The sequence below is a fragment of the Nyctibius grandis genome, chromosome 4 (genome assembly GCF_013368605.1).
Source record: "Nyctibius grandis isolate bNycGra1 chromosome 4, bNycGra1.pri, whole genome shotgun sequence".
NCBI classification, from domain to species: domain Eukaryota; kingdom Metazoa; phylum Chordata; class Aves; order Nyctibiiformes; family Nyctibiidae; genus Nyctibius; species Nyctibius grandis.
Window position 1 is genome coordinate 103,523,461 of NC_090661.1, and position 25,245 is coordinate 103,548,705.

Below are 25,245 nucleotides of genomic sequence, written 5' to 3' on the forward strand. Positions count from 1 at the left end.
CTTTGAGCCCGGGGGCCCTGGAAGGAGGCCAGCCCCGCGCAGGTGGGCTGCATGACCCCGGGCGATTCGCACCTCTTCGCCCCCGGCTATATAAGCAGGGCGAGGGGGTCAGACTTCCCCCCGGAGCTCTGCTCGGAGCAGCCCCAGCAGAGCCAGGTAGGAGGCCTCCTGCAAGAACTGGGCCCGGAGGCCTGGCATGGCGCCCCGCACGCCGGGGCCCGGTGCTGCCGGCTATGGCGGTGGGGAGGCCGCGCGGCCCGGCCTGCTCGGGCCGCCTCGCCGCGGGTTTCCGGGCCGTGGGGGCTCCTGGGCGGCTCCGCCCCGGCGCCTCCCCCGCCGCGGCCCGACGGGAAGAGCCCCCCTCCGCAGTGCCGGGGACGCGCCGGCGGCGTGTCCGCCGTCCTCCCTCCTTCTCCCGGCGGGCAGGTGCGCGGGCGGGCCGGGGAGCCGCGGGGCTCCGGGGTCCGGCGGGGCGGGCTCGGGCAGCGGCGGCCTCCGCGGGCCTGGCCCGGCCTGGGCAGCGCGGCCCGCAGCGGGGGGAGGCGGCGGGCGGGGGAGGGCTGCGGGCCCTGTGCCGGGCTGGGGCCGGCGGGAGCTGTCGCCCGCATGGGCCTGTTGCCGGGGCTGCTCCCCAGGGCAGGGGCTGCCCGCAGCCCCTCCATCGCTGCCTCTGCAGGCCCTGGGGGAGGAGATAGCCCTGGTTTGGTCCCAGGGCCTTTGCTGCCAGCGCAGGCACCAGGCCCACGTGTCGGTCGGTTAATCGTTCCTGCAGGGGAGTGTTGGTTGTAAAGCTTAACCCAGGCTGGTAGGGAGCTGCCCCTGCCCCGGCCAGCTCTGCCAGGCCCTGCCCTGCCCCAGGGAAAGCGGTTTTGTGGGGGCTGAGGCACTCCTAAAAGTGTTGGTTTCCATCAGGTTGGGTGTGGAGCGGTACAAGGAGCAAATGGATGGCAGCAGCCTGTGGTCAGATCAGATTAGCATGAAACTGCACTAAAATAATGTGTGTCAGATTGATATTAACATAAAAATGCCCTTGTGCCATTGACATAAAAGCCATGCTCTGCAACTGGTTGTAAAATAGGTATGATATTGTAACTGCACACATTTTTTAAAGCAAAGCGAATGTAAAGAATGATTTTTGGTTTTTTTTGCCCCCACTCCCAAATGAACCTGTTACTGAGTTGTACCATATTTTTGTGTAATGAAGCTTTTATTAAATGGCAAGGTGCAGTCTTTGCAGTGTTTCACATAGAAAAGCCTTCCATTTCATAAACATTTTAGTTCAGAAATGAGTGTCACAGCATAACTCTTGTGTCCAGACTTGTGCTCCCCCTGCACAGAAGACAAGGGTTATCTTCTGGAGGGTTCCCTGGTGACCCTGTGAAGGTTTTGGCCTCTAAGCCCTGCCTGTCTCCCTAATGCAGGGAGGCCAAAACTGGTGGTGTTGGAGCTCTCCCTCCCTGAACTGCCTCTGTGGCCTTTGGTCTTCCCTCATGTGCATGGAAATGCAGCCTCAGTGGAGCCATGATAGTGGATCTCCTGTCACATTACAATGCCTCCCTGTGCTGTGGAAGACCACAGAAGGTCTGGTGAGCCTAAGGTCTCTAGCAGCTCTGTGTGCAGGCACCCCTTGGAAAAGGTTTCTGTATGGTCTCTGCAGGAAGAAGTGAGCAGAGCCAAGGTGCCTTTGCCTCTTGTGTCCAGACCTGAAGGGTTAGTAAATGTGGGACAACCTGGCTCTGCTTTTTAGGCTGGCACTTGCAGTCTCGAAACAGAATCAGAGATACCACAGGATATCTTGTTTAAACCCAAGTTATTTCTTCAGATGTTAATTTTGGGTTGAGGCTTTTGCCCTCTTGAGCAGGTCCCCCTCCCCTCTTTGGCTTAATTCATCTTTTAAGTTCCTTAGTGCACGTCTGACTGTTACGATGTTTGTAAAGCTTTTTGCCTCTGTGGCAGAAAACCACTACAGGATACTTCTGTCTAAAAACATTCAGTTATGCGAAATTTGCGAAGTTACTTATTTTCTTGTGAATGTTTTGGCAGTCTGTGACGTAATTTTTTCCAAGTCAAAAGTTTTGTTTGCTTTGTTTTCAAACAGAAATGTTCCAAATGTGGACGATTCTACCAAAAGCCTCAAGCTTCAGAGGAAAAAAAATGTAGCCATGTGAGCTTGCAAGGTGGCTTTAGCAATTCCTATCTGCATTCTGATCCATGACAAGTTAATTACACCAATTACACCAGCAACTGAACAGAAGCTCTATAGGAAACTGTTGTAGTTATATTGCAACTTGTGTTACCGTGACTACTTTATCTCTTGATAACTCTGTAATTAACTTGTCACCACTGTTTAATGCTTAACGTATGTAGAGAATCAGTTAATGGCATCACTAAAGGGATAGTAGCCTGAAGGAGAAGCTCATGCCCTTTGGGAAGGTTATCAGGTTTTCCTTGAATGGCTAATTTAAGGACTTGTGCAGAAAAAGCATTAAGTTCGTTACGGGGAGAGTGGATAAGATGGAAAGGCTGCACCAGAGAAATTCTGCTTAAACTGACTTTGGTGACAGTAGAAAGGCTGCTAGAAGAAACAGTAATGCAAAAAACCCAAAGGAGAACATGTTGAAGACGTGGCTGACTGTTTTTGTAGTGTTCTTTTGCCATGCAATTAGGATTTCAGAGGAGTAAGAACAGCTGATGTTTATGAATTAAGCCTTGGTGTGCTGGCTGCAGTACCTGCTCATGCTCTAACAATGCATAATTTCCCTGTGAGCCCCGTCCTCCACCTCTCATACCGAGGGTGATGTCCTCACTTGTGGTGACAAAGGTGGTTTCAGCAGTGATGGTGGTTCTGGTGGTGGTGCTGTGAGAGCTTTGTGGGAACAAATTGTAGGCCCTGATTTGTTGGGGTGTTTAATCACCCTCGAGCCTGGGATGCGCCTGACCTAAATTAAACTTATTTTCTGTGAGGAGGGTGAAGCAAAAAAAGCCTCACTGCTTGTGATAGTTGTTAACATCTCTCATTTTGTGTTTCACAGAACAATACGTTAAATTCTCAATGTGTGAAACTTCTAAACACATCCTGAAGGCATAAGTATTCAGTCTAAGGCTTTGAAAGATTTCCTGTGTTCGAATAATTTCCTGTTTGTAGCGTTGAAGTCAGCAAGTGCCGAAGCTGGTCTGCGTTGCCCGTTCCCAGAAGTTGTTGGGTGAAGCTGAACGCACGTCCCACCCATGGCATAACTCGTAAAAGCAAGCACTTGTTAAATCTATTTGTTTTTATTATGGACATCGATCTGCCAGTCGCAATAATGCATTTATGGACATTTTTCTGCAAGCGCAGCGCTGGTGGCAGTTTTTACTGACAAATTGAGTCATATGGACAGTAGTTCACAATATGCTCACTTTATTGACGGATTGTGCAATTCTCAAGTTTACTGAGTGTTCATAAGATGTGTGGACTGGTGAAGAGAATGTAACTAATGGGAAAATGTAGGACAAAGTTTTAATTTCAGGAGTTTTGAAATCTTCTAGGTAGTGACAGGTTTCAGCATGTTTTGGCTGGTTTTGTGAGCTTTAACTTCATTAATGCTGTAATTAAAAAAGCAAAAGGCCTGGTTTGGTGTCCTTACTGCAGACTTCCAGTTGTTGAGTTTCTTACCCCTGCTGATAGCTGTGAAGGTTGCCATTCTGCAAATCCGTGCTGGCAACGGCTTCCATTGTGCTAATTTATCCGAAGGTATAATGAGCAAAACCTTCCCTATGCAAGAAAAAAAATCCTGTGTTAATTTTGTTCTCTCCTGTAAGGCTACCATTATCACCCAGCATTCAGTTAAACCTACAGCTGGAGGAACAACCAAACTATAAATCCAGAACAAACCTGTATGGAAGCATTTTCCAGAAATACAAACCTCAATTTTAAATCTGATGATCTACTTGGGTGGTCCAGACTACTGTTTAAAAAAGTTAAATGTATCTGAATGTCAATAAAGCATGTGTGGCTTTGGAGTTTTATGGAAGCTGAGCAATATTGGAAATTTTTCTTTGGAAATATGTCACTGTTTTGATGCTTTTTGCTAATCCATTTTTGAGTTGTTTCCTTATTGACTGTTTTATATCAGCAGAGCAAAAGCACCCTGTCTTGATGTCTGTCAGGACTATATTTTGATTTATATTATGCTGAATTAAATGGTATAAATCATTTCAGATATCTTTTCAAGTCACCTGTAAAATTTGGACGTGCAGCTGAAATTCTCCCCAATGCAATGGAGGTTCTGAAGGTGATTAAAAAGTTACATTCAGAAATTCCACTTCTGACTCAGGAAGTTTGAATCCCACTTTTTTGGGGGGGCAGGATGATACACCAGTAAAAATCACTAAATGCTTGGCCTTGTTTATATAGTATGATGTATGCTGTTGAAGATGGGATACTGAAGAGATGGGCTTTTATGCTTACCTGATGGGTGCATTTTCAGGTTTTAATTATTCAGATGCCACTTTTTACTGCATTATGATCACATTAATGAAATCAGTATTTTAATAAAGTAGTACATATTAGCAGCACAGCCCCCTCTGAAGTCAGATTGGCTTTGTTTTCTGCATCATGCCACCTACATGCCCCAAGTGCAAATTTAACTCCCTCCAGGTAACTTTGCGTTTGCAGATAGCAAGTATTAGTGCTGTCTTGTAAATGGTGCTGCTGTATAATCATCATTCAATAATACTTAAATTATCTGACTGCTTTAGATCAGTCAGTGCAATGCAAACAATAACATTATCTTTGGTTGTTTGTACATTCAAGTACGCAGAAGGTCTGTTAATTAGTTAAACTTTTTAATAAACACCTGAAGTACACTTAAGGCCCTGTTAGAAGATTAATTTTTCTGTTTCACGTACAAAAACCTCAAGATGGGATGTACAGCATCTAAAAATACCCATGAAATGCACAGACTGGCTTTGGCAGCAGCGGGCTGGCTATGGTGACAGTGCATTTTCAGACTGGCAGCAGGGTCCTGGAGAAACAACTTGCACAACTTCATTTTCCCTTCATCTTGCTCCATTGGAGTTTAGTATGATCAAATATAATGTAGTGGGGAGGCCTCTTCTCGCAGGCAACTAGTGACAGGACAAGAGGACACAGCCTCAAGCTTTGCCAGGGGAGGGTCAGGTTGGACATCAGGAAGCATTTCTTCTCAGCAAGGGTCATTAGCCATTGGAAGGGGCTGCCCAGGGAGGTGGTGGAGTCACCATCTCTGGAGGGGTTTAAGAAAAGCCTGGACATGGCACTTAGTGCCCTGGTCTAGTTGCCATGGTGGTGTCAGGGCAATGGTTGGACTCAATGATCCCTGAGGTCTCTTCCAACCTGGTTGATTCTGTGATTCTGTGGGAGAAGAAGGAAATCCCTTGCACAGGGATACCAGAAACCTCTCTTGATACCAGCAATACCTCTGGTTATTTGCTGACTTCAATCCATGAAATACCAAGGTTTCTCATTGGCTGATTGAGAAATGAGATTGACTTTATTCAGACTGGCCACAGATTTTTTTTTTTTCTTTTTCCTCTGGAAATAGAAGTGAATTAGTGGGTTTTGAATCCTACTCACAGTGGGTATGGGTCACTATCTCTTTTTAGCTTGGATGGCAGGCTTGTCTGGAAGGACAGGCTGGGTCTGCAGCTTTCAGAAAGTAAACTGAGGCCCAAAAAGGCAAAGTGCTTAATCTGAGAGAAACTTTTTTAATGAATGCTTGTGGGTTTTTTTTAAATAGAATAGTACGATTTATTTCTTACCAATTACATGAGTTGCACATTAGCGGATGCACCTTGTTTTACATTATTGGTAATGCACGTGGCCTGGGTTTGAATGTTTTTCAATTGTCTTTATGTGCAGCTATATTTGATTCCATAGTGAGAGTTTCTAAGAATATGATTAACCCTATGGGTCATCTTATAATGTAATTATTAATGATTGATTCTGTTTATCCTTGAAATCAATATGAGAAGCAAAATGGTTTGTGGCATATATTTGGGGTTGATTTCGAACATTCAGTAAACATGATCTTGTGACAAGGCTGGTATTGGTTTATTACTCGGAACATGTTTGATGAATCTGAAGTGTGTAATTAGTTTTATATAATGATGGTGATACGTGGTGTTTTTTACATGACTTATGTTAATATGGCCGATAGTGTTAACATCTCCTGCCACTAATAGTTAGGGTGGGGATGTATAGTAATTGATCTTCCTGGGAGTGCTGTAATGTAAAAACAATTCAGGCTGTTTGAAGTATATTTTACAAGTGTGCATTGGGCCTTTGGGATGTTATACTGAAAAACCCGATTGTACAGTTACCATGGGAACCCAATTAGAATAGATTGCTTGAGTTTTTTTCAATCTTTCATCTTGACCAAAAATCTAATGTTCTTTAAATGTTTTCATATGGAATTTTATTCATATACTGACTTGATATAATAGCTGTTCTTAAATTTTAGTGCTGAAACCAGAGTGGATTATGTTCTGCGGATCCTGAGGACTTGTCTTTCAAGGAGAGTCTTCCTATAGTGTTTAAAAGTTGATGAACTGAAAAAAATACTTCTTATTAATCTAAAAGTTCTTACTGTAGTGTTGCCATCATGTCCTTTTCAGGCTGCAGTCCTGTGAAAGGAAACAGGGAAGTGTCTTTAAAACCCAAGGATGTCTGTTCTAGACTATCAAGAAGATATGGATGAAATTTTTCATGGCCTTTAAGGATCTAATTTTTGATGCAACCTCTGACTTTTCTTTAAATCTTTGGTCTATTGACATATTCGGAGGTTTGGAATGCTCACAGGGTGGGTATGTGATATATTAGCTTCCTGCACCATCTCATCTCCTACTGTGCAGGAGCTGCTATGCAGCACCTGAAGGCACTTTTGTGTATCTCCCAGGTGTCGCAGGAGCATCCCACTGCCTGGCTGCTTGTCAGTGTGGTTTCAGCCTCAGCACAGCTCTTGTGTGGGAACAGAAGTTCTGGGGAACTTGGGCACATCTTGATTGAAAGGCCAAGGGGAGCTGAGGCAGGAGCTGTGATCCCACAGCTCAGGTCTTTATTGGTCCTAGTCAGGCAGCTCTGAGCTAGTGAAGATGGAGACAAATTACTCTCTCTTCTTTTTTTTCTTCACTTCTGCTTGTTAATCCCTTCTGTTGATCCTACCCTCTGCAAATGCAGGAGGAAATTGCCCTTTTGGTGAAGGTGTTGCTGACATAAGGTTTTAGTCTTTTAAGATGGGTCCAGTGATTCTGGTGTCTCGGTTTCTGGAATGTGGTCCAGAATGAGGTGTCATGATTGAATTTGATCAGTGGCAATTCCTGTGCCATTCAGGAGAGTTACTGGGTTCTTGCCTTCAAAATCAACCTTAGGGAAACCCTTCAACTCAATATGAAAAGGAGCTAGTAGTGCATATATTGACCTCTTCCAACAAAACACTCTTTGCAAGGTTGAGATGCATTTTGGAGTGATGTTTTGGACTTTCCTAGCCCTCTGACTCATAGCAGTGGTCTTGTACGGTTTTCCCCTATCTAGCTGCAGGTAGTCTTCTGACCACCATGGCTTAGGCATTACTGGCTTTGCCCAAGTTACCAGTCATCAGAGGAAAGCTGTTCTAGACTAGCAGACAGTTGAGCTCAACCTGGGGCAGAAATAGGTCATGAATAATGACCTCAATCAATCTTTGGATCTCCTTGGGCACTGTGCAGCCTTTTGGTCAATTTGTCCTCAGCCACCAACCTCACCAAGGTCTCTGGTCCTAGGGCCTTCCCCCAGTGTATTGCCCTGTTTCTTGGGACTTGTCAAGAGGGAGCAAGCAACTATCATGCTTGTGAGGTGCTAGCTAGCCCTTTTGTAAGGATCCTGTCTCTTAAAGCTGGAACCTGTTTCCTATTCTCCTCAAAGCCTGATCTCCTCAAAGCTGGGCTTAGTTTCTCCACCAGGCACTGCATCCCTTTTGAGCTGTATGTGTTGATGCTCAGTCAGGTCAAAAATACCATTTGTGAAGATCTTGGCAAACACAGATGGACATAAAGTTTTCCTGCACTGTAGGAGTAGCTGGGTGTCTTTACTCATGGGTTTTAGAGACTGTTGCATTGAGGAAGCGTTAAGGGGAATTGCCTGAAACTACTGAAGAAATGTTTGGTGACTGATCTGGATTTACTCTGTGTGTAGATTGCTTTTAAAAGTATGTGAACATCCTCATCAGGGTGCTGCAAAGATTTTTAGATAAACATTAATGCATCATGTGGAACCTGGCTGGCAATTAAACTGCTGTTGTCACCACAAATTAGATATTATTTAAAACAACAACTTGAAATTTAACTGTATTTTGGCATTTGGCACTGTTCCTTTCATAAACAGGGAGAGACTGTGCATACTCCTGGGTGTATCTAACATTGGCTTAATTCAATGCACTTACACACCATGCTTCTCTTTGGCCCAGGTTTGAGACAAGCTTCTGGATAAATCTGCTTTCTGAGGCAAATATTCTAGCTTTACCCTTCAGAAAAATCTGAAAAAAGCTGAGCGCTGCTACGCGCTTTGAAAGTTAAAACTCTGAACTGCCAATAGAAATAAATTGCTATTTTATTTTTAGCTCTATCACAGATATTTTAGGTAATATTATTAGATTGCTCATCTGCCTGACTTGCATTTAAAAATGGAATGAGTGATCTTTGCAGTGCCTACCTTGCAAGGGTGTGATTGTTGGTATATTTAAAATACTCTTCATTCAGGATCTTATTTTTAAACTCTTAAAATAATTATGATGTGATATTAAGATTAAATATTACTATTTGCTTGTGAGTAGTTTGGAAGTGGCTGTAAGCTCTGTCGCTGCCCTGGACTTCAAGGCTTGATGTGTTTGAGAGGACTTGGAAAGCCTCAGATGTTCATATAATTTCTTGTAAAAGATTTATAATTTCTTCAGCGGATACAGTTATTCTCTCTGGTGGAGTAGTGAGTTCCCTGACTTAAGTGGAAGAGTTCCCATGGAGGTTGGCTGTGAGTCAGGACTCGGGCTCAGCTTTGTCAGTCTCCCTGACTTTCAAAAATGTCATGTTTGTAGCACATCTTCGCCGAGATACAGTGGCCTCAGCTAAATAGCACTGAAAAGAAAATGGAGAGGGGGAGCTAAGTAAATGCTGAGGAAATAGCAATCATCCCTTATTTCAAAGGGGAGAGCAGAGGACCCTGCTGTATTTTTTTAGTGATATATAAATAATAATACTCTTTAAGACCAGAATTGTAATAATTGAAGTTCTCATTTCTTAGGTACTTAGTGTTTTGCCATCTGTACTCTTAAACCCACAATATAACTAAGGAAGTCACTTGCTTTCATGCCTTAAAATGTGTTTTTTCCTAAATCACAAGAGGCTGTTTATTTTACTAAGTAACTCAGAAGTGCATTACTGCCTGTACAAATATTTCTTAAATTAATACTGTAGTGTTTAAGGCATTCTTATTTGAAAGATCAGAGCTGTGTAGTGCTTGTTATGGAAGAATTCAATGTGCCATCTGATTTTTTGTCTGACACATAGCAAGCAGTAGATGACCTAATGAACATTAAAATTCCTGGTAAAAAAAAAAATCAAACTCCCTTTTGAAATTATACAGACTGAAACTAAGAGCCCACTTAAAAAACTGATGTAGAGTTGGTTATAAGAGAAATGACACTGATATATACTGTTCTTCCTGTGAAATTCAAATTAAATCTCAATCTAACTGATTTTTTTTCCTTACAGGTGGAGACTTTTCATCTACCATGGCGTCAAGGCTTGTTCCAAAAGTAAGTTTCTGGTAAAATACCCTTGCATTTAGGTGTACTTAAGTCCAGCATTACAAAAGAGTTCACGTAACATAGTTTTTTTTCCCCAGTGTCCAGCAGTCAGTATTAAGAATCCAGCTGACAAGATTGATGCTGCACTGTAAATCTCTGTAGCTCTGTCATGGTTGGTAACAGGCATCAGTGGACCCTTCCCCATCACGTATCTATCTGCCACAGAGCATAAACGAACAGGACAATGCTCCATTTTCAGTTATGAGTTAGCTGTTTGCTTCTGTTTCCTAATAAATACCTAATTTATTGAAAAACAGGCTTAATTTTGAGGCTTGATGCTTTAATGAGGTAAGTGTAAGGCAGTAACTTTATAGTAAAATCAGAAAACCTGGCTGTTTATCAAGAGATACAGAACAATTTACCATCCTGAAAGGCATCGACACATTTTTAGACAGTAACCATATTCTTCAAATAATTAAAATGAACTTTGAAGATGCAAATACATTTTTTTTCTGTGGAATAACTATTTTTGTGACGTTAGTAATGCTTCTCTAGGAAAATATTTCTAGTACAAACTTGCATATCTAACTATTCCTGCTGGCAACTTCTATCACTGTTAAAAATGTCTTAATAGTGGTGTCTCTTGTGGGTTTAATCTGCTTTATGTAATGTAATGTGGCTTAGAAAAGTAGTATTTTGGCATATTCTGTGTCTCCTACTTAAAATGGAATGGTTGAAGAAGAAATTCAGGAAAATAAATTCTTGCTTCCCTTTTTTTCTATTAAACAATCATCTGTTTAGTTACGTTTATGTATCTTCCAGTTGTGAACATATTTTAGCAGGTACCTGGAGTAATGGCAGCAAAATATTTGCTTATCTTCTGCACAATCAGGCATGGTAGGAAGAATCTCTAGTTCCCTCTCATTCAAAGCTAGGTGTGATATAGCTGGCAAGCGACATGAAACTAATCCTTTATTAGCTAACCTTCAAAGATGTGTGTTGGGTCTGTGTGGGAGAGGCTGAAATGTGGCCACAGTGATGTGCATGAGCATATATCTGGGTTGTCACTGAATTTTGGAGGGTTTTGGGTTTGTGGTGTTCTTATGACAACGTGGCAATTTTTCTATTTCACGAAAAATTTAATCCTAAAGGTAATTCTGTTCCTCTCTGGATTTCTTGTAGTTATTAAATTTAAACTTAGTAAACAGATTCTTGTACTAACTGTCATGCTTTGCTCTCTGCTAATCCAGTGAAACACTTGTCCATGATGTCCTGAATCGAACAGGGATTGATAGGAACGTTGTGTATGCCAAGACTATAATCTTGTATTTTTGTACAAGCCTCTTTGACCCCTGTCTTTTGTGTGTATTTATTTTCCTGTAGATGTATTTGTATTTTTAGTGAATTCTTAACACGCAGTTTGCAGCTTCATTTGTTTAAAGCTGTTCCACTCATTTTAAAAATGTCAATGAAATTCTTTCCTTGAACACAATTCAGATTCCTGACTCTCCTTCAGCTTAAAAAGGAGCACTATTAATGGGTTTGTTCATATTGCTTAGATTTATTTTGTTGTTATTCTCTGGCTCCTACTCTTCAGGTATAGCTATTTTGGTATTATAAGGAATGATGGATTATATAGGAAAGTTTCTTTTGAAGCACTCCTGATATTGTGCAATGCACTTGGGGGTCAGCTACACTTGACTGATGCATGATTTATCCCATGTCCCTGCCACTTTCTGAGATAAAGCTGCTATTTTATCAAAAATGCCAGCAAGTGTGATTTAGAATTTATACACCTCCTTTTTCAAATAATTGTTCTGATTACTTTCTGGCATGGCAATAAAATGATAAAGGTAATTGCACACAAATGTGAGATAGCACCAAAATACAATAAAATTAACCTGAATTAGCTTGACTTGTCGATGAGAAGTATTTATGAAATGTATTTTTGCAATAAGGGAGACTGATATTATAGCTGGAAGGTGAGTTATTGCCTTAATGTAATACTGTTTGAAATTTAAAAAAGAGACTGTTACAGTTGAGGGTGATTGTGCCTTTGAAATTAAGTTGAAGTGATTCTTATAATTGGCAGCAATAATGCATTGTGAAGGTAATATCTTTTATTGTGTTATGCCTAGTTGCATTATCTTTTATTTAGCTGGTCCTGACTCCAGCTCTGCAGAGAACTCAAGCAGGAGCAGTGCAAAAATTTTGTGGATTTAGGTGATAAAAATTTGAAATGTTACCTAATATTAAAGTCATTCTTCTGCTAGATTTTTTCATTTTTAGCCCATTTTCAGTTCCCCTGAACCTGATACGAGTCTCATTTGATTAAACCTTCATCTCTTTTCCTTGTGTTAGAGTAGTTGCCATATATTTACATACCCAGCTGAAGCCTGTAACAGCAGTGCACGTCAGTCTTGCTATGTGGATGCATGATGTACATCAGGTGGTGATTTTGGCAGGTAAATTTTGTATTTCTCAGTGCCTCAGAGTATAACCTCCTCTTATTAAAAGGTGTGTACGCACTCACAGCAAGCACTTCGATGGTAATTAAGGAGTAGATCTTAAAATGTCGACCAATATCTTGAGTTTATTTTTTGAAGTGATGAATGCATGTGGAAAATCCAGCCGACTGGATGAGACTTTGAGACTTGTTAAAACTCAAACCAGTAACAACTAAATATTAATTTTGGGGACACTAATTCTTAGACAACACATTCTTCATCTGTGATTTGTTTCTTTACTTGTTTCTTTAATTGTGTGGTAACACGTGTTTTATTCTGTGTGATTGCATGTTAAAACAGTGAACAACTGAACGAAGTGTAACATTGCTTTGTAGTGCATTCTGACATACAGTTCCCAGTCTAAAATTAGGGGGAAGCTTAATCCACTTGTGGGTTATCACTAAGGTAAGAATAATAATATGCTTCAACATATGGTGCTTAGGGACATGGGTTAGTGGTGGACTTGGCAGTGCTGGGTTAACAGTTGGGCTTGATCTTAAAGGTCTTTTCCAACCAAAACAATTCTCTGATTCTGTGATCCCATGGTAGATCCAGTAAGCAATGGGGCTGCCAGGGCGAGTGCTGGTGGGATTCACAGGTACCCCCCAACAGCACGGAATGTACACAATTATGACTCCTATCTTTGCTAGTGGTGGTATAATTTGATTATTACAGAAATATCTAGCGCTCTCCTGTCTCTTTTTTTTTTCCTGTTCTTGGCACTTCATTTCTTGTCCAGTTCTGCTCCAATTAATTATATTATCTCTAGGCAGCCCACTGTTTCAAACGAGATACCTAAAGTAGCTGTTGGCTACTGTTCCTGGGCACCGAGGTGCGTCCTGGGGATGGCATGACCCAATCCTGCAACCTTGATGCTGACCCACCACAACCATGAATATAGCTTATTAACACCACACTTTCTAATGGCATTTTACTTGTGTGCTGCCTGTAAACATTTGACTTTTTTTCAAAATGTTCATCTTAGCTTCATGTTAATGATCTGAAATGATGACATAAATATCCTACAGTATATATAGCTTAAACTTCTGTGTGGCCACAGCAGTGGCTGCTGCACTTGCATTTAAGCTTCCTATATAAGTAAGAGCTGGGGGAAGGTACAAAATGTTTGTTTTCTTGGTTTTGGAGAGGTATTGGAGGAAATAGTATATCTGAATCCCTGTTTAAACAGTCCACGGAGGTCTTATGTTGAAGTATCTGCTGCTGGTACTGTCTCAAATCAGAGCTTGGCACATGGGCAAGAGATAAAGTAGGAAAATGCAGTTCTTGAATGCAGCCTGGATGCAATAGTAATAACCTACCTGCCTCTTCTAAAGAAGAAAATTATTTTATTACAATTAAAATATCCTTTAAGTAAAATAAAGTAGTCTGAGGTAGCCCTGGTAGGTACACTGGGAATTTGCTGTTTGACACACCAGGATTACCCCTGTCTGCCAAAGCAACAGACTGAAGACGTAGCCAAAGAGCCAGAGGCTACCACTGCTTGGAAATACACTTCCATAGCTTGGCATTTCGGGGTCTTTTGATTGCCATCCAAAGAGGATTAGGAGTATAATACGATGGGACAACAGAAACTTGCTTTTGTTGTCTTTGATTGTTTAATAAAGAATTATGTGTTTGCTCTTGTCAAATACTTCTAAAATGCCATAGAAAGCAAATGTTGCTCTCTGTCCGTGAGCACGTATCCCTCTGGTGTGTCAGGGGCTTCTGTGAAGTGGATCTGTGGGGAAGTGAAGATGGGGGCTGATTTTTAGTGGCTGCTGTGCCAGTGTGTATTTGTATATATTCAAAATATGCAGTTTAATTCTGTACTTTCACGTTTTTTATGGGATCAGTTCTTTGGAAGGTAAAGAAATTGTTGTATCACCCCAAACTAACCCTGGATTTGCTTACGGTCTGTATGACATTTCCTTTCCAAACCTCCCCTAACCAGGAAATGAGTAGGTTTTGTTTTCATACCCTCTGAAGTTACAGGTTTGGCTTAACCAGGGTTAGTTTTACTTAGGGACGCATTGGAGGTATTAGTAGAGTACTGCAGTGTATCTCAGTGCAGCTTTTGTTTAAAAGCCTTATCTGGATTACAGTCCTGTTCTTCAGCTGTGGAGGTGTTTATTACTCCTGCAGCAAGGAACAAAAATATATGGACCTGATATATGGTGCTTTATTCTGGCAAGCTGGAAGTTTGCTTTGGATGCTGTAGGAAGAAGAAATACATGCAGTATAGACAGTTACTGTGGGCTGTGTAGGGGAAGACGTGTTTTATGTCCAGATGGGTGGTCATCTAGTTCGCAAGAACCTGATGAAGTATATAAAGGACTTGTATTTTATAACATTAAAGGTAACTTTAAATGTTATTTTACTTGTTAGTAGATTATATTGACAGAATTAAATCTGGTTACCTACCATGATGGTGGTTTTGTTTCAAGACTTTCTTCTTGAATTCAAGCAAGAAATACAACACCTTTTTTCTTCCTCAAAATTTAACTTTTGCCTTAATTTAAAAACTGGGGGGCACTCAGCTTTCCTTGGACTAACAGGTTTCCATGTGTTTGAAGGATGCTATGTGTGACGAAGTGTAATGATACAGGAAATGTCTGTTATCTTGCTCAGAAATTATTTTTTGAGTAAGTAATGAGTGATGTTGGCAGGACTACCCTGTGCGTGTGGGTTGGAGAGGGCAGCAGCAGCCTTCTCTTGTTTTGCTAGCCAAGGAGAAGCCCTGCCCTGGGTTCCAGGCACCTTTCTCACAGCTTCAGCAGTCCAGATTGAGATGTCAAACCTGCAGGGACCTGTTTGGATCAGGGCATCGTTATAGCTTTAGAGTTCACTCCATTTAGTTTAGTGGGAAATCTTTGGACTTTTTTTTTTTTTCAAGAGTAGGAAACAGCTTTTAGAAAACTTCATGTCTTATCTTTGAAAGAAATCAAACAGAATCACTTCATAACAAGCAAAAAGACTAAGAAATAAATGTTTCTCATTCTGTATGATTTTTATTCCAGTATATTAAAATATTTCTGGGTATGAAACTTTTCTTCCTCTTCCCTTCTTTCTTCCCCACACTGAAATTATTTGTAGTATGTAAATTCTTTCTCTTGAAACAGTAGCAGACGCTGTTCATTTGGAAGGTGGAAATATAGATGATTAATCACTATATTAAGAGGAGCAGGCTTTTAGACTTTATTTTGATTGCATGCACCCTGTGTTTTTTTCCAGTTCTTCAGTTTTTCTCTGCTTTAAAGCAGTGAGTGTACGAACTGGCTTTCTCATCTAAGACTGGCTGCATAAGGTTGGAAAATTACCCTCCACGCTGAAGTATATGTGCACAAATGCATTACCTTTACTATTAATATCTCTTCCCATATTCTTAACGTACAATGGATTGTTTCCTTTTAAATAAACACGTCCAACAAATACAGGAAGTTTTAAACTATTAAGGAGATGTTGAGAGAACTATAATTCAATGCAAACCTTGGGTGAGTGGACCACTGGCATGTGTGGGCTCACTAGCCCCTGTGCCAAGCAGGAGGCTGTGGTCCAGCTTCGTTATTCATCTCCACAGCCCCAGGCTTATTTCTTATGATGGTCCCCGATTGTTTTTGCCTTGACAAATACCACTGATGCGATTTGATGAAGAGTTTGTTATGAGGAGGATGTGAACTTAGTGGATCAGGACAAATGACTGTAACAAGATGACTGAAATGAAGTAGCAAATTGCCAAATCCAGGTGCCTGTGAAGTATTCTCCTTAAATTTAAATCCAACATTTCAAGCTTTCATTGAATTTTCATTCAAAACTTGAATCAATAACAAGCAGGTTTGATACTCAAAAGAAGGACACTTAAAGAAATACCAGTCCTGAACTCTTTCCTGTAATTAGGATGAAGAAGCAACTTCCCTGGCGTTTATTGATCATCCTCTCAAACTCAACAAATTCCTGGAATTGCTTTTTGGCAAGTCACTGATATTCTATGGCATCATAGAGACAGGGCAGGTGCTTGAGAATTATAGCTCATACATGAGCTTCCGAATGTAAATATGTCAGAACGTTGAAGTGATGTGTCCTTAGGATATATTTATGAAGAGTAGGAAGTAAATGAGCGAGTTGGTACTGTCACACCTTTAGTGGGATGGGCTAGTGTCATGATGGGCTAGTGTCAGCCCTCTCCAGGTGAAGCCACTCTCAAACTGTGTTGATCTTATGGATGAATATGTCAAATTCAGCTTTTACAGCTAAGAATCCCCATGATTTGTGCTGCTAACAGGTATAGTGCTATTTGGGATCCTCTCAGACAGTAGGTACTGCAATTTTTAGTTTTTGAAGCCAGTATGTAGTTACATCTTAGCCCAATATTGGAACAAGATTGCATGAGAAACCTAGTGGGGCATCTGGGTGGGTTCTTTATTTTTAAATAACAGTAACTTTCATGGTATGGAAGAATTAAGTAGATAATTTTCAAATGTGCAGCGGTGGCTAGGCTGGAAGTGGTGAAACACAACCATTTCTGGGCTTGAGAAATGGCAAGTGAAACAGGGGAAAGAATTGTAATGCAGTTTCATCCAGTTGGTTGTATTTGTTATCAGGTACTCAGTAATTAACACTTTCTGTTAATCTGAAAGGATCAAGAGACCCTTTTCTTACAGGCAATTGTGACATCTTGCTGGTTAATGCACTTAAACTGTCTTGGTTTAAAAAAAATAAAGTTGCAGGATGTGTGAGGACACATTAGGTTTAGTGGTTGAATGTGTTTTTGCCTTGATTCTCAAAAATATTGAAGTAAAATAAAAAATCATGAGGACTTCCATTTGAAGTTCAGCCACATGCTGTAGCCTAATGGAAATGCCCTGTTAAATCAGAGGCAGGTGGTGGCAGAGGGGGTTATTGTTAATATTTTGGTATGGTGTGGTGGGTTTATATTGTTGGTAATGCAGAGTGAAGGAAATAGAAAACCCTGTGGAGGGAGATCAGGCAGAGATAGGGCTCTGGCCCCTTCCTGATGGGAAGGATTCATGTCCTCAATAATATGAAGGGAAGATCTGTGAAAAGGTGACATCTTTGGTGTCTTGGACCACAGCCTTCAGACAGAACTTGTTTAAAGACAATTTCTGAGGGCTGAACACTTGTGGTGGGCGCAAACACATGCACGGGCAGTACTGTGGCATTTTTTCCAGTGGAAATCTGCGATCTCTAGGGTTTTAACACTGTACACACACACACACACTGCAAGATCTTTAAGAGGAGAACACCAAGAAAAGCTGGAAAGCGATGCTCAAAGATATTCACAGAATCACAGAATCAACCAGGTTGGAAGAGCCCTCTGGGATCGAGTCCAACCATTGCCCTGACACCACCATGGCAACTAGACCAGGGCACTAAGTGCCATGTCCAGGCTTTTCTTAAACCCCTCCAGAGATGGTGACTCCCCCACCTCCCTGGGCAGCCCCTTCCAATGGCTAATGACCCTTGCTGAGAAGAAATGCTTCCAAATGTCCAACCTGACCCTCCCCTGGCGCAGCTTGAGGCTGTGTCCTCTTGTCCTATCGCTGGTTGCCTGGGAGAAGAGGCCGACTCCCACTTCACTACAACCTCCCTTCAGGTAGTTGTAGACTGCACCAAGGTCACCTCTGAGCCTCCTCTTCTCCAGGCTAAACACCCCCAGCTCCCTCAGACGTTCCTCGTAGGTCAGACCCTCCAGACCCTTCCCCAGCTTGGTCGCCCTTGTGCATTCTTGCTCCCCTTGGGTTCAGTAGCAGTGACTTGGGGCATGGTGCTGAAGCGCAGGAATGCCGTGAGGTTTCCTCTCTTGACTTGTCTTCTGGAAAACACAATCCTCTTGGGAGAACATGAAGCATGGAAACACTTTGCTATGGATTTTTTTTTGAACCTTGTTGATCCTTGAGATTTTGCTGCATTTTTTTATTTAGCAATTCCCTGATATGGATGTGAATTGGATTCTAGGATGAGACCAAACTGCAATGGAATTTTTGCGGGGTTTAGGAGCGGTAGAATGTAGAAAATAATTTTGAATTATTTACTGTAATATGAAAGACCATTAATGCAAATTTAAATAAAATCTGTATGTAATCAAATGGGAGGTATGTTTTAGTACTGAAAACCTTGGCTGCAGCAAAGCTGTTAAACTGAATTACAGTGGAAGGCGTAAGAGGTTGAGATCCTATATGCAAGTCATCAAGCTAATGCTGGCTTTTGGGTTCACGGCACCTCGTTTAGGAGATAAAGCTCGTTGCTGTTTTGCATCCTTAGCATCTGAACCCTAGGAAGGCAATTTGAGAGGCACATCTCAGTTTCCTAGTGGTGTTCAGTGGAGTTGATGTGTAATTTAGGGGACCTTGGCCCTTCAGAGGAGCGTGGTGCCACTGAGGCACGTGCTGTTGCAGTCATGGGAGCCTGCCTGGAAAATGAGGCTCCTCTGTACAGGACATTAACTCATAAATCATGCTAATATTTTTACTGATAAATCTTCCACTGTGAAAGCCTTTTGGTACTCATCTGTTATTAATGACAAAAAGGACTTAATTCCGTTAGCTAACAACAGTCTTCCAGTTTTCTATAGGGCATTTAGCAGTCTAGTGAGATACAGACTAACATACCCTGCACCTGCATTTCTCTTTCTGTAGCAAGACTCCAGAGGATGGCAGGAGAAGTTTCCTCTCTAGAAGTCCTGGGTTTTCTACCTAATTTTGAAATTGAGAGATTTTGACACAGATTTGTAGGTATTACAGTGGAAAGGGAGAGTGAAGGTAGAGTTCATGCGGTACCTGATTGAAGTTCCTCAAATGATTCGTTTACGTAAGCTGGAGAAAAAAGGCAGAAGGTGGTTTATTTGGATTTATTAGGCTTTTGCTTTAAGCTGCCATTCATTTCTAGTTCTCACAGCTTCAGTGAGGACACTATGGGGAAGACTATGTCGAACAAATTGTGCCTGGATTTGGAAGGATGTGGGCATGAGCAGGTCTTCAGTGTCCACCAGTCTCCAGTAAACGATGTCCAAGCATTTGGTAATTTCAGCTGGCCAAGTTTAAAGGCTCTTTATTTGCTTCTGAAAACTGTTGCGATTTAAATCTTGGATAAAATTTCCCTTTATTTTAAAATAGCACTGCCAGCAGGAGCGTATCATTACCTTCATCTTCTCTGGCTCATCTCAGTAGCTGTAGATAAATAGTGAAAAGGCACATTAGTGCCAGGAGAGAGGACAGTGTGCCTTGTACATCTCTATGGTGGCCTTCATCTTTGAGCTCCTCACCCAATCGCATCTGTATGTGGATGTATGTCATGCAGTTTCATTCTTTTATAAAAATAAACCTAAACATTGCTGCCCAATGCATATGATAAACAAGACTGAAAATACTAGTTGTACTCAGAGAATCACAGAATCAACGAGGTTGGAAGAGCCCTCTGGGATCATCGAGTCCAACCATTGCCCTGACACCACCATGTCAACTAGACCATGGCACTCAGTGCCATGTCCAGGCTTTTCTTAAACCCCTCCAGAGATGGTGACTCCACCACCTCCCTGGGCAGCCCCTTCCAATGGCTAATGACCCTTGCTGAGAAGAAATTCTTCCTAATGTCCAATGTGAACCTCCCCTGGCAAAGCTTGAGGCTGTGTCCTCTTGTCCTATCGCTAGTTGCCTGGGAGAAGAGGCTGACTCCCACTCCACTACAACCTCCCTTCATGTAGTTGTAGACTGCTCACTCAAGGTTTTCATCTATAAAGCTTAGTTCAACTTAGTGTTATTTATAGTTTTGTTATGATGAAAAAGCTGTCCTCTTATCACGAGGTTGTTACATTCATGGAGTACATGGTGTGAGGTTCAGTGCATCTAGTTTAGGGCTGTCACACAAATAAAAATGAAGAATGTATACTGGTTTTGCACATATGTAAACTTTTACGTTGCTTTTTTACTAAGACTTCTGCAGTGAGGTGCTGCTCTGAAAAGCTCACCCATGTCCTCTCCTTGAGGAGGGAGAAGGAAAAAGTTGGCTGAAAAGGAGGGGTTTTGTAACACCAGCAAACATTTGATTATTTAGCAAAAAGCTGATTTGGGTTGCAATCAAACTAAATAACCTGCTAGGAACCTGCAGTTCTTCAAGCCCTGTGCAGAACTTCTCCAAGCTGAGGAACTCTGCCCTGGTTGCTGTGTGTGTCTGTGGCTGAGGAATTGCGTAAGTGCTTCCCAAAATTCAGAGGTTTACATTTACTTCTGTCCTGGTGGGCAAAACTGTCTACTTGGTTCTTTTTTTCTGTTCTCTTAAGGTTGGTTACATTACCCACAGATGTGAGCTTGTTACATAGCACTTAATAATTCAAAAAGAAATTCTTTTATTTTGAAAAAAATTCTTGTACAGCTGCAAGCGGTGGTCAGCTGTAAGTTGTCATGCCTAGATTTTCCTGTCTCCTGATGCACCCCTGGTCTGTCATTGTGCTCTTCAATCAGTTTACCAGCTTCTTAATTACTTCTGCCTTTCATCTAATACTCCATGGGGTTTTTGGCATTGTCCCCCTTGGGACATAGGTGTCACAGGTGGGGTGGGCAATGAACTTGGGTAAATACAGGGGAAAATAAGTTGGCATGGTTGTCTTTGGAGATGGTACTGGCTCTGAATCTTGCAGGAACAAGGGAATTTGTCAGGTGTAAGGCAAAATTAACTGTACTATCTGAGTGACCTTACACACCAACAAACCTTCTGGTATCTCAATGTGACTGGGATGTTTGTTGATCGAGTTGGCTTGTGCTGCCGTACAATTTCTTGGGTTTCTTCCTTCTGTTCACTTTTTTGTCCTGTTTCACTCAAATGTAGCTCTGTGGAGCCAGGGCTTTTGTCCTGCTTGTGCAGCACTGATGGCGATGGGATCTGAACCTCCGGTTTGGTGTCTGGGTGACGGCAGTGGACATACTTGTGGTGTTCTCTCCGTTTTTTCTTAGTGATTGTACAAACCAAACTGTAAATACAACTCAAACATCTACTGATTCAGGCTGTTTTTTTTAAGATGAATTTGACAAGTGTGTTATTGTTGGTCTTGTATGATATTGAGAAATGCTTGGCATCTATTTCCAACTGCATCCTATCAGTAATCGTAAAACCAGACTAGTAACAATGGGAATAAAAAATGTTTCTTTTACTAAGGAATGATTGATTTTTTTCATATATTTTTTTCCAGCAGACATATTCTATTTGTGTTCCAGCAGTTATTTGCATAACACTCCTGCTGTAAACCAGTGAATATACTTTGTTGTCACAATAATCCTTTTGAAATCAGTGTCAAAGCACATAGGATGTGAGCTGATAAACCAACCATGAAACGGCTATTACTTGAGATGTTTATGAAGGTTACTGTTCTGCTAGTTAACATGGTTTTTGGAGACTTTAATTTAGATGCTGACTTCTTAGGATGGATCCTTGGAGTTTTGAAAGTAAAAGCCATAGTTGAGGAGACATGAAACAAGCTGTTTTCTTGCCTTTTTAAAAAAATTACTTTTGAAAACTACTCTAAATATCTTGAGATGATTTTTCTTTGGTGAAAATTCATGCAACTAAAGAGGAATCTGTTTTCATGAACAGGTGGCTTCCAAAGGGGGAGAATCTCAGTGCAAGGAGAAACACGTGGTGCTGCTTAGCCCCGTGGGAAAGCTCGAGATATCTGGCTGTGAAACAGGCTTACATGAAATAAAACTTCCAAAAATGAGTGTGCTGCCAAGTGGGTAAGTTCATGTCCTATTGATCCTTTGTTTATGTATGTGGTAGAGGAAAGATATTGCCCAGAGGATCTAAGACACGACTACGCGTACTTGTTTTTACTAGCTGTACTGGGAACGCAGTGCTTGCTCCTGTGAGAGGCAGAAGCAGCCTCCAGTACCTTTAAGGAGTGGTGGCTCCAAAATGCATTTCTTTCTCTGCTGCATCAATAATATTAGCAAAGAAATGTTCTAAAATAGAAGTATTTTTAATGCAGGTTTTGAAGGTACATCCTGCCCCCTCATTTTGGGCACGTGTGTGAATCTGTCACTGAGGAGTAAGACCTCCTTCCATACTCTGCAAGTTTTGCAGACCTAGATACAGATGTTCCAACAGGCAGAATTAGGATTGAATAATTATTTTAATAACTACATGCTACTTGTGAGAGCATATCTGTAATGTCTTCTGGAGTTCAGAACAGATGTTGTACATGGCAGAGGTGATGTCTCAACTATAGGACAGACTGAAGAGGTATTGGTACGTTTTACTGTTGAATAGAAGTGCTGTTCGATCTGCTAAAGTACATCTGTCCTGTTCAGATCTTTGGTCTGTGCTTTTTCCTTATTTGTGAGGAAATGCTGAATTCCTTTTTAGAAGGAACACTGAATTCTTTACCAGATGCCAAAGTCCTCTGCCAAAATAAGTTACTAATACTACTTATTAAAGCTGGTCTTTTTAACTGTGTTTTTGGTAATAAAATTACAGCCTTTGCCACAGTCTGTTACAGCAGAGCTTTTTCTGACAAGACTCAAACAGGTTTGGCTTCCTTCTCTCCATGTTCTTTTCTCCTCTGCTTTTTGCTTCTGAAAACCTCCATTGATTTTTGGGGTTTTCCCTTTTATGCTTTCCTATTTTATTATCCTTGTAATGAAAGTGTGCATAAAATTCATCAGAAATGCAAAGCCTAATGTGTATTCTGGTTGAAATATGTTTTTACCTCTAATATGAAAACACTCAAGCCTCTGGATTTGACAGTTTTGCCAACTCCAGTGCTATGGAAATAAGTACTTCAGCTTCTTCATACGCTGATTTCAGTATTGGGTTTCTGCTGATGAGGAATAGAAACAAAGCAGTATTGAGGATAAGGCCGAAGCTTGCCTTTGCTGCAGAGCAGTGTCTGCCTGAAGAACAACTAAGCAGATGAGGACTCCTCACCCTTGAGAAGAGGAAATGTCCATGAGTGGGTGGAAGAACAGTAGGAAAAAGGTCTGTGTGTTCTCGAAGGTGACAAACACAAGCAATTGTGTGGTGTTGTTCATAATGCTGGATGTAAAGGGAATTGCATGGAAATAAAAGCTGAAAATAAACAATCATCAAGTTGTGGGTACTAAAAAGTACAGGCTCAAAGTGAAATGGCAGATTATTGGAAGAAGATAATTACAGGTTCTTAATTAGTCGAGGCCAAGAAGGTGGATGGGAGGTATTGTTTGTTCATGGGGGCTGCCATTTGCTCATGTGTAACATGGCCAGGTTGACTGGTTGAAGAAGGATCGTGTTCTTCAGGCTGACATCAGGCAATCTAGATACTTTTCCTAATTCTTTAATTTTTATCTGATCTTGATCTTTGTTTTCTCAGTCATGAGCTAATTTCCTGGCCTCCCAGAAGTGTTGAGGCTTTAGTGGCATCTTGGTAATGTCTTTATGTAATCTTTAAATCAAGCAATCTGATAAGTTATATGCAAAAATTGTTATATTATACATAGAATGTTATTAGAGTGGTTTAGAAGTTAATGGTAGCAGAATATTCTTAGTTACTTTAAGAATTTACAGCTGAAAAAGAGGTATAAGGTGGGACTTGCTTTTGTCTTTACCGATTATAAAGTTCTAAGAATTTTAAAGCCATCTGTAAATGTTTGTGCTGAAATATAACATTTAATCTCTTCTACTTATTGCTAGTGAGTAGTTGTTAAATCTGGCCTCATTATTTTCAACAGAATAAAATAAAAACAAAACAGTGCCCAGTGTTTCTCCTAACTGGCTAATAAACACTATGGGAAGAACATTGGGTAGGAAAAAAACCCATAAGAAACATAAAAATTGATTTTAATGGACCCCTGTCAGAGGGAACCATAATGAGCGCACGTCTAGTAATAAATATTGGTATTCTGCTCCGTGGTGCTTGGGACTTCTCATGTAGGATTGCATGTAACAATCAATATAGATTTTAGGGGTTTTAACAACAAAAATAAGTAAACCTTTGAAATATATAAATACTTAAGACTTGCAATCCGTCAGGCAAACCTGCTAGTTGTAGAAAAATCTGATAAGTGCCTGGTTAATGGCATAATCGGTTTGGGGAGATCTTGCTCTGTTTTAGAGCTTGTAAAATGCTGCGCAATTAATCACCTGAGATTACAATCTATTCTGTGATGGCTCTCCTTAAAACTTAAGAGCACAGGCTATAATGTAGCCTAAAAGGAGAAGCAACAAAGTAAAATTCAGTTTTCAAAAATTCAGTTGAAAGAAATTGATCTATTAATGAGATGAAACTAATTGTAATAACCTGAGGTTGTTCTGCTCTGGCAGAGTTTAAAAGTCAAGGCACGTCATGATGTAATGGTCTGGGGAGGAGGAATTTTTATTCAAGCTTTTTAAATATATGTGTGTACATATACATAAAATTTATATATATGTACATGAAGACTTTCAGCTAAAGAAGATGGAAAGTTTTAATTTACTGAATGTTAACTAAAGTTGTTTCTAACTATTTTGCAAAGTGCAGTGCTAACAATGGGCTCACTTAAAACAGTAACTTGGAAGTTGTAAAGTAAAAAAGTATAAAGACAAAACTTAATTTTATAAATTTTTCACTAAGAACTTCAGATTCACAGTTCATTTTTTTGAAAAAAGAACTAAAAGTATATATATATCTCCTGTATATGGATTTGAATATATATATTTAGTACTATATCAGTTGTTACAGTTTTTCTTTCAGTGTATACAAATATAAGGATTAGTTTTGATCAAGGAGGTTCTCTTTCCTCCAGAACCATTGTAAGTGTTTAACTCTTTCTGCTCACATCCAAAAGAAAAACTCACTTTTTTTACTGTTATGGTACTTCTGAGTGTCTTTAGCAGCTTTGACACTTCAGAATTTGTTCTCTTCGTTATTCTGCTGTCCCCTGCAGTGTTCCCACCCCAGGACTGACTGTTTTCAGAAGCCTTGT

General features: G+C 40.9%; 1 protein-coding gene across 1 annotated transcript in view; it reads left to right on the top strand.

Annotated features, from left to right (window-relative positions):
* Positions 1-289: 289 nt before the first annotated feature.
* MGMT (O-6-methylguanine-DNA methyltransferase) overlaps positions 290-25,245 on the top strand; it is a 161,717-nt gene continuing 136,761 nt past the window's right edge. The window contains exons 1-3 of the mRNA XM_068398944.1: positions 290-426; positions 9,763-9,806; positions 21,905-22,044. Of these exons, the coding sequence (XP_068255045.1) occupies positions 9,783-9,806; positions 21,905-22,044 (164 nt within the window). The 5' untranslated portion in view covers positions 290-426; positions 9,763-9,782. The remainder of the gene's footprint in view (positions 427-9,762; positions 9,807-21,904; positions 22,045-25,245) is intronic.